Source organism: Malania oleifera, chromosome 10 (assembly GCF_029873635.1).
Source record: "Malania oleifera isolate guangnan ecotype guangnan chromosome 10, ASM2987363v1, whole genome shotgun sequence".
Taxonomy (NCBI): domain Eukaryota; kingdom Viridiplantae; phylum Streptophyta; class Magnoliopsida; order Santalales; family Ximeniaceae; genus Malania; species Malania oleifera.
The window spans coordinates 92,866,741-92,880,239 of NC_080426.1; the positions used below are offsets into that span (position 1 = coordinate 92,866,741).

The 13,499-nt window shown below is 36.1% G+C and overlaps 1 protein-coding gene across 1 annotated transcript; it reads left to right on the top strand.

The window, feature by feature from the left end:
* The first annotated feature begins 2,681 nt into the window (after positions 1-2,681).
* LOC131166887 (uncharacterized) lies at positions 2,682-12,970 on the top strand. The gene is made up of 2 exons (XM_058125506.1): positions 2,682-2,923; positions 12,720-12,970. Exons 1-2 carry the CDS (start codon positions 2,756-2,758, stop codon positions 12,765-12,767), a joined length of 216 nt encoding a protein of 71 aa, XP_057981489.1. The 5' UTR covers positions 2,682-2,755; the 3' UTR covers positions 12,768-12,970.
* Positions 12,971-13,499: the final 529 nt, after the last annotated feature.

Below are 13,499 nucleotides of genomic sequence, written 5' to 3' on the forward strand. Positions count from 1 at the left end.
ACGAGTGTACTAGTAGCTTCAGATGTGGCAGTAGCTGCATAACGTACTAGAGCAAAGGGAATCTATTTGTATGGGCGGGTAGATTTCCCTATCCTTAGGGCCTTTGTCGGTAAACTATTGTTGAATATGTGAATACGAGATCAAGTTAACACTTGAGGGCTTACTGAGTAAGGTGAGTGCCCTAGTATGCTTTAGTTGTGACCTTAGGGTTGCCTAAGTATCAGAGCAGAGGGGTGCTACTTGTATGGGCGGGTAATCACCCTTATCCTTGGGTAATCTCCCTTATCCTTGGGTAATCTCGTGGGTTAAATATTTGCATGTGATTTTTTAGGTTTAGAAAACGATTTCAATGTTATGTGATGATTTGCAAATGTAATTAAAATGATATTTATATACCTCATGTTGGCCACACACTGTTTTAATATATATGTTTCTTCTCTTACTGAAATGTGTCTCACCCGAATATGATTATTTTTCTTCAGGATATCCTCGAGGTCAGGCTTAGAGAGCTCGAGGGTTTTTACCCTTTTGAGGATTGTATAAAGAGAAAGGGTATAATTTTGATATACTTTGGGGAATGTAAATATTTATGTTTTATGTCTTTATGTTTTAAGTCTGTTGAGAACGGAATTGTTGTGAATATACTGAAATGTTTTGGAGATTTGTGTATTTATGGAAATGCAGGTGTTGGATGGATATTTTGAAATTTAGATAGGATTAGTAAACTCTGCTATTACGAAATTATGGTATTATAGGATTATGTTGTATAGAGATTATGTTTATGTTTTCCGCTGCGTATATGTTGACTTATAGATTATCAGGGACTTTATCAGGTATAACGCGTCAAACCCGGGTTTAAGGGGTCAGGGCGTTACATGAGAGATTTGTTTCTGACTCTTCTTTCCCCTTGAGTGTGCCCTAAGATATTCAATGAAAGCCCCATTTCGCTCTCCCTTAGCCTCCTATTTATAATAAGGGAGCTAGGGCTTCTTAAATTTCCAATTTCTAAGAATGTAGGCAAGACAAATTTTCTCCTTATCATTTTAGGGTCAGTTTGGATCAAGAATTTTACTTGAGAAAAATAAAGGAAATAAAAATAAATAAGAAACTAATTTTTCCTTTTATTTTCATTCTCTATTAAAATACTATTAAAAATGAATGTTTGTTTTAACATGACTAAACGTTAGGAAAAATGAAGTATTAATGATGCATAAAATCAAGATTTCGTTCATATATTTTATATATATATTTTTTCTTTCTCACTTTCCTTGGTAACCAAACATCAAAGTGTGGATTCCTTGATATTTTTCATTCCTTTCCCTAATATTTTTCAAGTTCCAAATGAGCCTTAGGGTGGTTGGAAATACAAATGATTCCATGCTTATCAAGAATAACAAATAAAACAATGATAAATGCAAATTAATGCCTATAACCCTCTCCACTGCACAATTAAAAGTAAGAATTGCATTTTAAGAAGTTAAAAAATATACTTGGTCATAAATGGGTAGCGACAGTAGCCTTTGTGAGACCTTCTCTAACACTCGAATCAAAGTCTAGATTGAGTATATGTAACTGTAATTATAGTCTTAGAAAGTTTATTAGAGTCTTATAGAATCCTCCTTACCTCAAACTCCACCTCTTCTTATATAGGTGAGTTTCTTTTGGCATAAATGCCCTCCATTTTTATATTTTTTGGGGGGGGGGGTGTGTGGTTATTGGCTTTTATATAGGGCTATGCCCCTCCATTACCCCTGCTAATTTTTTTATGATTATATTCACCCTATTTTATTATGTGCAATCCTTGGTCTTTTTATTGAATTTCTTGTGTCACCTGATCATTCTTTGCATGTATTTTTTACACCTATAATTTATGCAGTTGTCCCACTAAATTTGCTTCGGTTTACAATGTCTTTAATGATGTCATTCCTTTGCATTGACATATTAGAATCACAATCTCTTGTCGAACCATTGCTATGCTCTTTCCAGCATTGTTTCTATTGGTAGAGATGAGTAATGTACATTTAGGTGAATATTATAGGTGGGAAGAAGAGAGGGAACATCCTTTCTCTTAAAGAGGATGAAAGAACTTTGGTTAAATGTTGTAGGCATAATGAAGAGTGTCTTGCTATTTTTTTTCTTAATACCTTGGGAAACTTGGAAGAGCCCTCTTTACAAAACCTAAAAGGGAACTGATTGCACTCGTATAAGTCAGCCCCTAGGCAAGTTAGGGAGACCTAGAAGGGAATCAGAGTGAGGACCTCTTTCCCTTACCATTGAGTCATGGCAGTGAGTATTTTAATTGTCCATAATTGTTTCACTACGGATGGTTTCGTCAACTAAAAAAATCCAATTTTCCTCATCGATGATAATAAATGAGTCAATTAAGTAGAGTAAATAGAAGCTTTAGGAATCAAGTACAATTGTGCTACTAATGCTAGTGATTGTTAACATGAGTGCACTTTACACTTTTCTATATAAAATTATATTAAGTTTTGCTCAAATGTATATAAATTTAAATTTGTAAAAGTAAGGTTAGTCCTTTATTTTAAGTCATGAAATTTTCATTATCATAACCACCATCTAAATTTCATATAAATTTACAGAAATTGAAATTGGAGCTGTGAGAGCCAACTTTTTATTTTTCATATTATCATTGTCGTGCCATACAGATATATACTTTACTCGCTTGCTTTGCACGGGCCGCGGCTACTAACAAAACAGAGGCGGACAGGAAAGAGGAGCAGAGAGAGAGAAGATGGGGGGAGGAATGGAAGCGCACAAGAACAGGTTCATAGAGGATTGGAGCTCTGCGAGGGAGAACCTTGAGCACAATTTCCGATGGACTCGCCGCAACTTCGCCCTCGTGGGCTTATTCGGCATCGCCCTCCCTGTCTTCGTCTACAAGGGCATCGTCAAAGAATTCGTACCTCTCTCTCTTTGCTCTTTTGTCCGATACACGTTTCGAATGATCTTTTTGTCATTTGATATCGTGGATCTCTACGTGCCTTAATTTCTCAATTGTTTTCTCTGAATTTACCTCATTATATGCAATTTTCATGCAATTTGGAGTGTTGATTTGTAGCTATTTTTCTGGAAGTCAATAGATTTGAAGTGGTCGGCACTTTCCACCAAATGTAGCTGCAATGCTAAACCCTTTTTTGCCTCTTATTTTAAATATGAAGCTTCTAAATCTTCTAAAATATTTTTTAACTTAATTAGTTTTTAGGGTATTTTGACCCTCTCATTAGTTTAAATTCCAAAGCTACTTGTGCTTCTGTACATTGAAGGCTTAAACTCGTGCAAGCGATTGCGCTGGGTTGTGCGGCAGATCTGCTTCAACAGGTGTGTCGATGCTGTGTGCTGGATTAGTTTTATAATTTGAGGCAACTGTCTCAAAATATGAATGTGTTTGATAGCGGATTAGTTGAGTCATTGATACGAATGGAATGGAATGGAATGATTCAATAGCTGAAACGATGAATTTATTATTCTAATGAAATTTTCTCTATGCCTTTTCCTGTTCGCCTAAGCTGTTGATACTCGATACTCTTAGTAGGTTGTTTTTTCATGCTTAGGCTAGGGGAGTGATCTGAGGCATGTGTTACATGTGTATAGGGAGGGAGGGAGGGAGGGAGGAAGTGGAGGTGATTCCCTTCTTTTTCTTGAGGACAGTCTAGCAAAGTTCAGGAAAGCTATATTGTTGCTCAAAATCTTCGAGATGATCTCAGGTCTTAAGATTGTCTAAGAGTGGTTTAGCTAGTATTAACATGGATGAGAGGACTCTTCAGAATTTCAAATTGAGTCTGGGCTGTGAGTCCATTTTATGGCCCTTGACTTATCTCGGCCTCCCCCTTGGACGTAGCCCCTTTTTTTTTTTAATAACAAAAAGATATTTTATTGATAAGAGTGGAATTTACAAAATAGAGAAAAATATTTCTACCATTAAAACTCTGGATTAATCCTGAAAAAATAAACTAATAAAATGAAAAAATTGGAAAAAAAATAATATTCAGAGAAGATGATTCCTGCATTCTTGCTGAACCTCTGAAAAGTTAACTCCCCTAAAGCAATGGAAATCAACAAACCATAAATATGCCAGGTTATGAACCTACTTCCATACCAGCTGCCAATTCAATTTTTTCCTTGATAAAATCCGTGCATTACGCTCTAACCATAATCCTCACAACACTGCAAAAAATACCACATTTCCATTATGCAACTCTCTTCTTCCTTCTACTAAACCCCTCAAAAGAAATAGACAACAATTCCTCCACTGACTTCATGCAAACCCAAGATTCTCCCATCACACCAAATAATTTATTCCAGATTCTCCAAGCATAGTCATAGTATAACAATAGGTGAGCTATTGTTTCAAAATTCAAATAGCATAGCATGCAAACATCTAGGGATAAGGCCTTCAAAGGTCTCTTAATCTGCAACAGGTTATTAGTATTGATTTTATTAAGCAAAAGTAGCCATATGAAAGCCTTAATTTTTGGGGTAGCTTTGGCCTTCCATGTAAATTAATAAAGGAAAAAAAGAATTGGAATGGGTCAAAAATTTGAAAAAAAAGATTTGCAAGAACACACCACCAACTGATCCAAAACCCAAAACTAAGTATCCGTAACCGAAGAAGATGATAATTGTTCAATAACGACAACAAGGATGAAAGTTCCAACAACTCTCTATTGTAAAGAGATCTTCTGAAATGAAAGTTCCAAGACAATAGAGGGTTGCCCGAGTCAATCATAGAGAAGGAAAATCATGCTATCTTGCCTTGAGCTCGAATGAAAAACCGAGGGAAGGATTTAGTTAAAATATCATTCCTTAGCCATGGCTCTTTCCAAAATTGAATCCAAGAACACATCCCCACACAAATGAAGGTAACCCTAACTTTGAAACCTTTTGGGATCCTATTTTGGATAAAGTGGCTAGGAGATTGTAGGGATGGAATAGGTCTTATTTTTCCCTTGGGGATCATGCTACTCTCATTAGTGTCTCTCTCGAACATCCCGGTTTATTACGTCTCTTTGTTTAGTTTTCCCACTTGAGTGGCGAAATTTGTAGGGAGGTTGATATGTGATTTCCTTTGGTCAAGGCTTGGGGAAGGTAGGTGTGACCATCTTGTTAGCTAGGGCTTGGTTGGAAAACCTTAGTTTGAGGCGTTTGGGCATTGGGATTGTGGTAAATGACTTTGGAGATTTCCTTTAGAAATTGAGCCCTTTTGGCATAAGGTGATAAAGAGTAAGTATGGGATCAAATGGAATGGGTGGAGACGAGAAGAAGTAGCATTCTATCGCATGCATAAAACAACAACAAAACCAAGCCTTAAGTCCCACTAGGTGGGGTCGACTATATAAATCCTTTTTTCGCTAATTTATGTGATTATGGACCATTTCTTTTGACAGATTTAGGGATATTAAATCCTTATTCACAATCTCCTCTCAAGTTATTTTAGGTCTGCCTTTACCCCTTCTACTGTCTCCCACAGTAGCTAACTCACTCTTTCTCATTGGTGCACTATGTGACCTACATTGCAAGTGTTTATGCCATCTGAGTCGTCATTCCCTTATCTTATCTTCTATAGGAGTTACACCTAACTTACCGCGAATATGTTCATTCCTTAATTTATCTTTTAATGTTATACTACTCATCCATTTAAGCATTCTCATCTCGACAACTTTTATTTTTTGGATATTCTGTTTTTTCGTTGCCCAACATTCTGATTCATATAGCATAGTTGGTCTTATACCTGTCCTATAAAACTTCCCTATTAATTTTAAGGGTATTCTATGATCATAGAGCACACTTGAAGCACTTCTCTATTTTACCCTATTTGCTTTAACTCTATGCATTGCATCATCTTCAATTTCTCTTTCAGCTTGCATAATAGATCCAAGGTATCGAAATCTACAAGTGCAATTTATTTCTTCATCATCAAGTTTAACTTTGTCTCCAATATTCCTCCTACCATTACTAAAATTGTCTTATTTCTACTTATCCGAAAGCCTTTAGATTCCAAAGCTTCTCCCCATAATTCGAACTCAGCCTCTACTCCATCTCTAGTTTCATCAATTAATACAATATCATCTACAAACAACATACATCATGGAACCTCCTTTTAAATACTCTTAGTTAGTTGGTCCATCACTAAAGCAAAAAGATAAGGGCTCAAAGCAGATCCTTGATGTACACCTATGGTGATTGAAAATTCTCTAGTATATCCATCTGTAGTCCTTACACTAGTCATTACTCCATCGTACATATCCTTAATGACATTAGTATACCTACTTCATTCACCATTTTTTCTAAAACCCACTATAGAACATCCCTAGGTATCCTATCATATGCTTTCTCTAGGTCAATAAATATCATATACAAGTCTCTTCTTTTCCCTAAATTTTTCCATTAATCTTTTTAAAAGATATATAACTTCTGTGGTAGATCTCTCAAGCATAAAACTAAACTCTTTTTTAGAGACCTTCGTTTCTGACTTTAATCTTTGTTCAACTACCCTTTTCCATAGTTTCATTATATGATTCATAAGTTTAATTTCACGATAGTTATTACAATTTTGAATATCTCCTTTATTTTTGTATATAGGTATTAAAGTGTTTTTCCTTCATTCATCCGATATTTCCTTATTTTTTATAATTGTATTAAATCAATTAGTTAACCATATAATTCCGTTATCACCTATGCATTTCCAAACTTCTATTGGGATGTTATCTGGTTCTATAGCTTTCCCATTTTTCATTTTTTTAGTGCAAACTTTACTTCATTAACAATAATTTTGTGAATAAATCTCATATTTTTAGTCTTTTTCTCATTTGACAATTCTAAGCTTAAGCCTTCTATTTGATTTTCATTAAACAACTTACTAAAGTAACTTCGCCATCTTTCTTTAATGTCTTCGACCTTAACCAAGACAATATCATCCTCACTTTTTATACATTTTACATTTCCTAAGTCCTTACTCTTCCTTTCTCTAGCTTTAGTAAGTTTAAATATATCTTTTTTCCTTTCTTTTGTATCTAACCTATCATACAAACTATTAAATGATCTGTATTAAGCTTCACTAACGACCTTTTTTGCATCTTTTCTCGCCTCCTTATACTCTTCAAAGTTATCCATGTTTCTACATTTTTGTCACGTTTTATACCAAATTCTTTTTGTCTTTACGACTTTTTTTATATCTTTATCCCACCACCAACTTTCTTTGCTATTCAAGAATCTTCCCTTGATTCACCTAAAATCTGTTTTGCTATCTTTTTTAATAGAGTTAGCTAATCTATTCCAAAGAGCATCATCCTCTATAGTTCAATCCCCATCTTTGATTATTTTATCTTTAAATTTTATTATATTTTCTCCTTTTAGATTCCACCATCTAGTTCTCTTACTCTGGTTTATTTTATCATTTTCTTCCATTTTTTAATACATATATCTAATACTAAGACTCTATGTTGTGTGGTTAGGCTTTCACCTGGAATAACTTTACAATCCTTGCATGATAAATGATCTACCCTCCTAGTTAAAAATAAATCTATTTGACTTCTATTTTGTCCACTTTTAAAGGTTATTAAGTGTTCTTCTCTCTTTTTAAAACAAGTATTCATTATACTAAAATCATATAATATAGCAAAGTCTAAGATCATCTCCCTAGACTCATTTTTGTCTCCATATCCATATCCATATCCTCTATGTATCCTCTCATATTTTTTATTATCTCTTCCAACGTGTCCATTCAAATCTCCTCCTATAAAAATTTTCTCAGTCCCTGGTATGCTTTGTATAATACTATCCATATCTTCCCAAAATTGTCTCTTAAGATTTTCTACTAAGCCAACTTGAGGAGCATAAGCACTAATGATGTTTATTATCTCTTGTCCTAATACCATCTTGGTTTTTATAATTCTATCCCTTACTCTAACTACATCCACAACGCTATCTTTTAAATTTTTGTCTATAATAATGCATACTCCATTCTTATGTTTTTCTTTTCTAGTGTACCAAAGTTTAAATCCCGATTTATCGATTTCTCTAGTTTTCTACCCCACCCACTTAGTTTCTTGAAGGCAAATTATATTGATTCTTCTTCTAATCATTGTATCCATAATTTCTATGCTTTTGCCCGTAAGAGTCCCTATATTCCAAGTTGCTAATCTAATCCTAGTTTTCTGAACTAACGTCTTTACCTGCCCACATCTAGACTGATGCAGGAACCCTTGCATATTTGACACCGTACCCGGGTGTCGACAAGGCGTGTCGCTTCGGGGCGATGACTTAGCCCACCCTCGTCCACTTTTTGCTACACCTAGGTGGTTCAAGTGCAACGCGTTGTTGGTAGGGGACGCCCCCAGCAAATATTCGGTAAGGATTCATATCAGAGTGATCTGACAAATTTTACGCTGGCTGTTAGCTACCTAATGCAACCCTCATCCACAAGCTTTCTAAAATTGAATCTTCAATGAACTTCGTGATGTGTCCCTTCATCATTGTGTTAACCTTTTCTTTTTCTATAACCAATGGTATTCTAGTCCTGAAAAGGGGCTTGGCTAATGCACAAGGTGGAGGGGCTTTCTAGCTTGGAATTTGTCACCTTGTTCAACCATTTTCCCTTGTACTTGAAGATGGAGTCAATATTTTCCAATTCTTGCCAATGGGCTTGCTTGAGGGATAAGCTTGGCTCTTTAAGAAATAGTCAACAGCCAATTCATTGGTCTTAACAATGAACTTTGACTCAAGCAAGGAACAATATCACAGTTGAATGCAATTGATCAATACTAAAAACTTTTTCATGTAAAGATGTATACTTTCATTTGGCTTAACTAAACTTTTCGTTCTCATAGCCTTAGCCCTCTTGTAATAAGATTCCACTCAAGGTGAAGATATATTCTGTATTTAAAGGGCTTCATGATGGTTAGAAGAACAAAAGCTAGATTCTTCATTATGGTTACCTTCAAGCCTCCAAAGGCTCCTTGATACTGCATGGCCTAGTTCGACCCTTGTCCCTTGATGGCTGGCTCTATGAGGCCAAGAATGGAACATATTTCTTTTCCATTTGTTGGGATGTTCTAGTCTTGGATAACTCTCACCTTTTCTATGTCCATTTGGATTTCGCCTTGCTCAATTATGTGGCCAAGGAATTTGATGTTGTTTTGACCAAAGGAACACTTCTCCTCCTCAAATTAAATGTTGTTCTCCTTTTGTTGGTGGGACACCATTTGTAGATGCTCGTTTTGCTTCCAAATCCAGAGTATGGTTATAGAGAACGATTATACTATTGACAAATTTAACAAAGTAGTTATGGAACACTCAGTTCAACAAAGCATACAAGGTTGTTAGTGCATTACTTTACTTGAAGGGCATCACCAAGAACTCAAAAAGCCTCGTAATGAGTCATGCAAGTAATCTTTTGCCCACCTCCTTCTGCCGAACTCTTGACAGTAGTCTAACTCTAGGGGTCAAGGTTGGTCAAGTGCTTGGCATGGCTTGGTTGATCAAACAAATCCATAATTAGAAGGATAGGGTACTTATTGCTCAAAATACCTTTTGTGGAGCACGCAGTAGTCCATTTCAGCACACTCCCCTATCATGGAGGGTCGTATGAAACCTGCCTCAAGTAGTTCATCAAGTTGACGGCTTTGCATGTTTCTTTGGGGGGTGGGTGGTTTGCTGGAGCTTTCGTCATGGACAGCAACTCAATTTCATGATTCTTGCCTTGTTTGGTGTGGGGGGGGGGGGGGGGGTAGCTTGTTGGGCATCACACCTCAATATTTTTTTTAGAAACTCTTGGATGGGAATGGGCACATACTCTTAGACCACTTCTTTCTCCACCCCCAAGGAGGGGATATAGGGTGGTTCACTCCTTTTCAAATTCATCTTGAATACCCATTAATTGAAGAGGTCTGGCAAAGTTATAAAGAAACCCTAGCCTTCTGTAAGAATTCCATCCCTGTAAATTGAAAGTCATCCATTGGAATGGTAGTGAGATTGACATGTGCCTCCCACAGACCAAGCTTTGCATGTACAAGCTTAGCCATGGGAAGATAAGCTCACTGCTTTCATGCAACTTGAATCTTTGTTGAGTTTGTTGCCTTAGTATCTTATGTGGTAAAAGAGTTCTTCCATTTATATGCATGTTTACAAGCATGAGGCTTTTAGTTGTGGTACTCTTGGTTCTTATTCATTAAATTACAGTATTGCATCCATCCATAGGGTTTTCTTCGAATCCTTGTTGTCAATGTGACTCCTCAGCAATGGAAGCTTGCAAGGCATTGAGTGAGAACTTGTGATGACAACTTGATGAGGGCTTTGACAAGGTGACAAGTTATGTTGCTATTGGATATGTTTGGAGCTTGAGATGAAGTTGACTCTCTAAGAGTTGGGCTTCTTGTTGGCTCTCCAGATCTTGGGGTTCACCTTCTTTAAAGATTTTTCGCCATCCCCACTGAATGAAGCATTGTTCTGTAGGAGAGGAGGAAGTTTTCTTGGCGTAATTAATCAAGTGCTCTTAAGTAGCAAGGGTTGTAGCCAAGTCTTGAACCTTTTGCGCATGGAGCTCAACCATTGTCCAAAGTTTTATACCTTCAAGGGAGTAGAACAATTTGTCTTTTTAACATGTCGTGGATGTGTGACTTTAAGATAGAGAACCACTTCGCATACTCCCTCACCACCCTCATATGTTTCAATTTTCAAAGCTAGTGGGTTTTACCAATCTATATTCTCGACATTCTCAAGGAAGAAGTGAGCCTTGATTTCCTTTTTTAGGCCTTCCCACACTAATTGTGCATTTTTTGTTTTGAATTTTTTCGTACTTGGTCCGCCACCACAATTTGGTGTTCCTAGGCAGGTATCATAGACATTACACATTAGTTTCATCCGAGTTGTGCTTAACTGCCCTGAAGTATTGATTGAAGATGAAGTTCTCTTGTTGATTAGCATCATTGATACCACCAAATGCTTGGTGCCCTAACACTACCCAAGCACTGAGAGCGGTATTGCCAACATTATGGACTAAAAGGTTCAACTTGGTGGTTAACTCTTGTCATCTCATTCTGTAGTCTCTGTTGTAGCATAGAAGTCTTTCATCAAGTTGAGAATGAAACAATTTTGTTGCTTTTGTGTTCCTTTTAGAACAACATGTTAGCCAACTAGGATCTCCACATCCATTTCAAGTGGCTTGCTATGAGCTTATCAGGTCACTCCTCATTAGTGTGTTGTTCCTTTGGAGGCATGGTTCACCCCAATGCTTCAAGTAAACAATCAAAGGCACCTAAATCACCTAGCAACAAACAAAGCTCTCATACAAATATCATGGGCCAAATACTTTCCTAATGCAAGGGTCGTTTTGCTCATTAGTTGTGGCATTGAAGCTTGGTCTAGTCAGCCAGATCAATTTTAGGTCAATGTAAATAAATTCGCAAGCATGAAGTATTCAAAGTATACAGTAAGTAGTGAGCACTAGCAAGTATGAAAAAGAAAGTGAATCCGATGATGAGAAGACAACATAATTTGTATTTAGTGTCCTTAAAGGCTACAAGTGGTTAGTAGGGGAGGCAATGTAGGCTAAACATGACAACAAGGTCTAATGAGTTCTACCACTTGATGGATACTCAATTCTCCCCTAAAGATCTTTATGAACGTTTGTAATTTGTAGCACAAGCAGTATGAAACATCAAAATATTTGAAGTGTGTGACACACTCATAATGCAAGAACTCGTCAAATTATTTTGTACTCACATGATGACCAGTTGACCACATAAATTGTACACTGTTATGTACATGGACACAAGTTGAATGGGCACGAGGCAAGTGGCCATAGGTAAGAACAAGGCCCTGAACAAGTGTGGCTTGTGATACATAGTTATGCCAGGATCTTGTTTTATGAATAATAATGGGTAGGAACATGGTTGAATAACTCAAGAAAAAAGCTTAAATCTTAACTACTTGGCAGTCAGCTATACAAATTCAATTTTTATATTCATTACCATTTTGGTTACCCCTTCTGTTAAATCATAGCCTCTCACTTCATTTCCTCTTTTCCTTGTGTTAAGTTCTGTTTGAGTCAAGTCTGTTCCCTTGCGTATAGGTTCTTTCCCAAACCTCTGCTCCTCATCTTTTCCTCTGTTGCTGGCACCTAGTTTCCTGTTGCTCTTTGATAACCAGAGTATTGGTAAAACAAAAGCCTCTATGTTTTACAAGTAAACTTATTGTATCCTGGCATTTATAAGCATTTAATTTGATCTATGCCTACCATTGTGGGTTATTGCACTGCATTTTTCGGTTTGCAATGGCACCTGGTCATCTCTGTGAAGTCATGATATACTGATATTATGCCTGTCTAACGCTTTTATAAATTTTGTCATAGATTTTATGTTCAAGTTGCTGATTTATTCTTCAATCTGTAATGTGGATTTTGTACTTTTTATTTCAGTTGTCATAATCCACAACTTGCCTTGTTATTTGCCTTGAAATTTGGTTTGGTTGCCTAGCTTTTTAAAAGCTCGCAATTGATCTCTTGACAGCATATGAGTGAGCACTAGTGAAACCCTAATGTCATCCTTGGTCTTGTCATTTTTAGTGAAATTTAGCATTTTTAAGGTCCTATTAATATATGCATTTGGGTTTTATGTAATGCAATTATATATGAAAACTTTATGTTTCTGAATCCCGTGCGTATATGTATTTCCGAACTGATTTGGTGATCATGATGACAGCATATGCAAGATGAGGATGCAGGAAGGCCATACCGGAAGTTCCTCTGAGCATGATTTGAAAAAAAATTCTGTGTAATAACGGTGGATGAATAATGAAACACTTGTTTTACCCGCAAATGTGCCTTTTTCCTAGTTCGATGCGTTCTCCCCGTCCTTCCAATGTGTTTGACAAGTTTTCTGTAGAATTTTAAAGAACTTTGAATTCTGGTTTGCCATTAAGAAAAATGGAATATTTCATGGTTCCAACTTTAGTTTTTGGGTGTACATGCAACTTCAATGCTGTTTTCACTGGTTCAACTAGGTTAATGCATGTTCCTCTCTCTCTCTTTCTCTCTCTCTCTCGTCACCAAGCAAAGCATGAACGGTAAAGTAAATTGTCACAAATCTTGCTATTTTTATTGGGTTGGGTTTTATTGGTATTATGACGAAAACCTCCATAAGAAATTTGAAGGTGAGAAAATTGTGAATTATTAGGCATGTAGAAAAATTATGTTTTAAATTTTATGTTTGGTATGTTTGATTTTTTTTTTATTGCATATTGAGTGGAATAATGAGAAATAATAATGAATAATCATTACTTCTATTCTTAATATTTTTATTATATTTTTTATTCTTAAGAATTAACTAGTCTACCACTATCGCTACCTTAGTCCTCATTTGGGAGTATGTAAGAAAAGTTCTTATATCATTTATACTTAAAATTGGCATTTTTACAAAAAAAAAAAAAAAAAGAGAAGTGTTTTGACTTAGATTACAATTGGAAGTATTTTTTTTAAAATT

Excerpts from the sequence above, each read along its gene's own strand:
- LOC131166887 (XM_058125506.1), top strand. The coding sequence starts at position 2,756 with ATGGGGGGAGGAATGGAAGCGCACAAGAACAGGTTCATAGAGGATTGG. Across the intron at positions 2,924-12,719 it reads AGGGCATCGTCAAAGAATTC|CATATGCAAGATGAGGATGC; the intron begins GTACCTCTCTCT and ends TCATGATGACAG.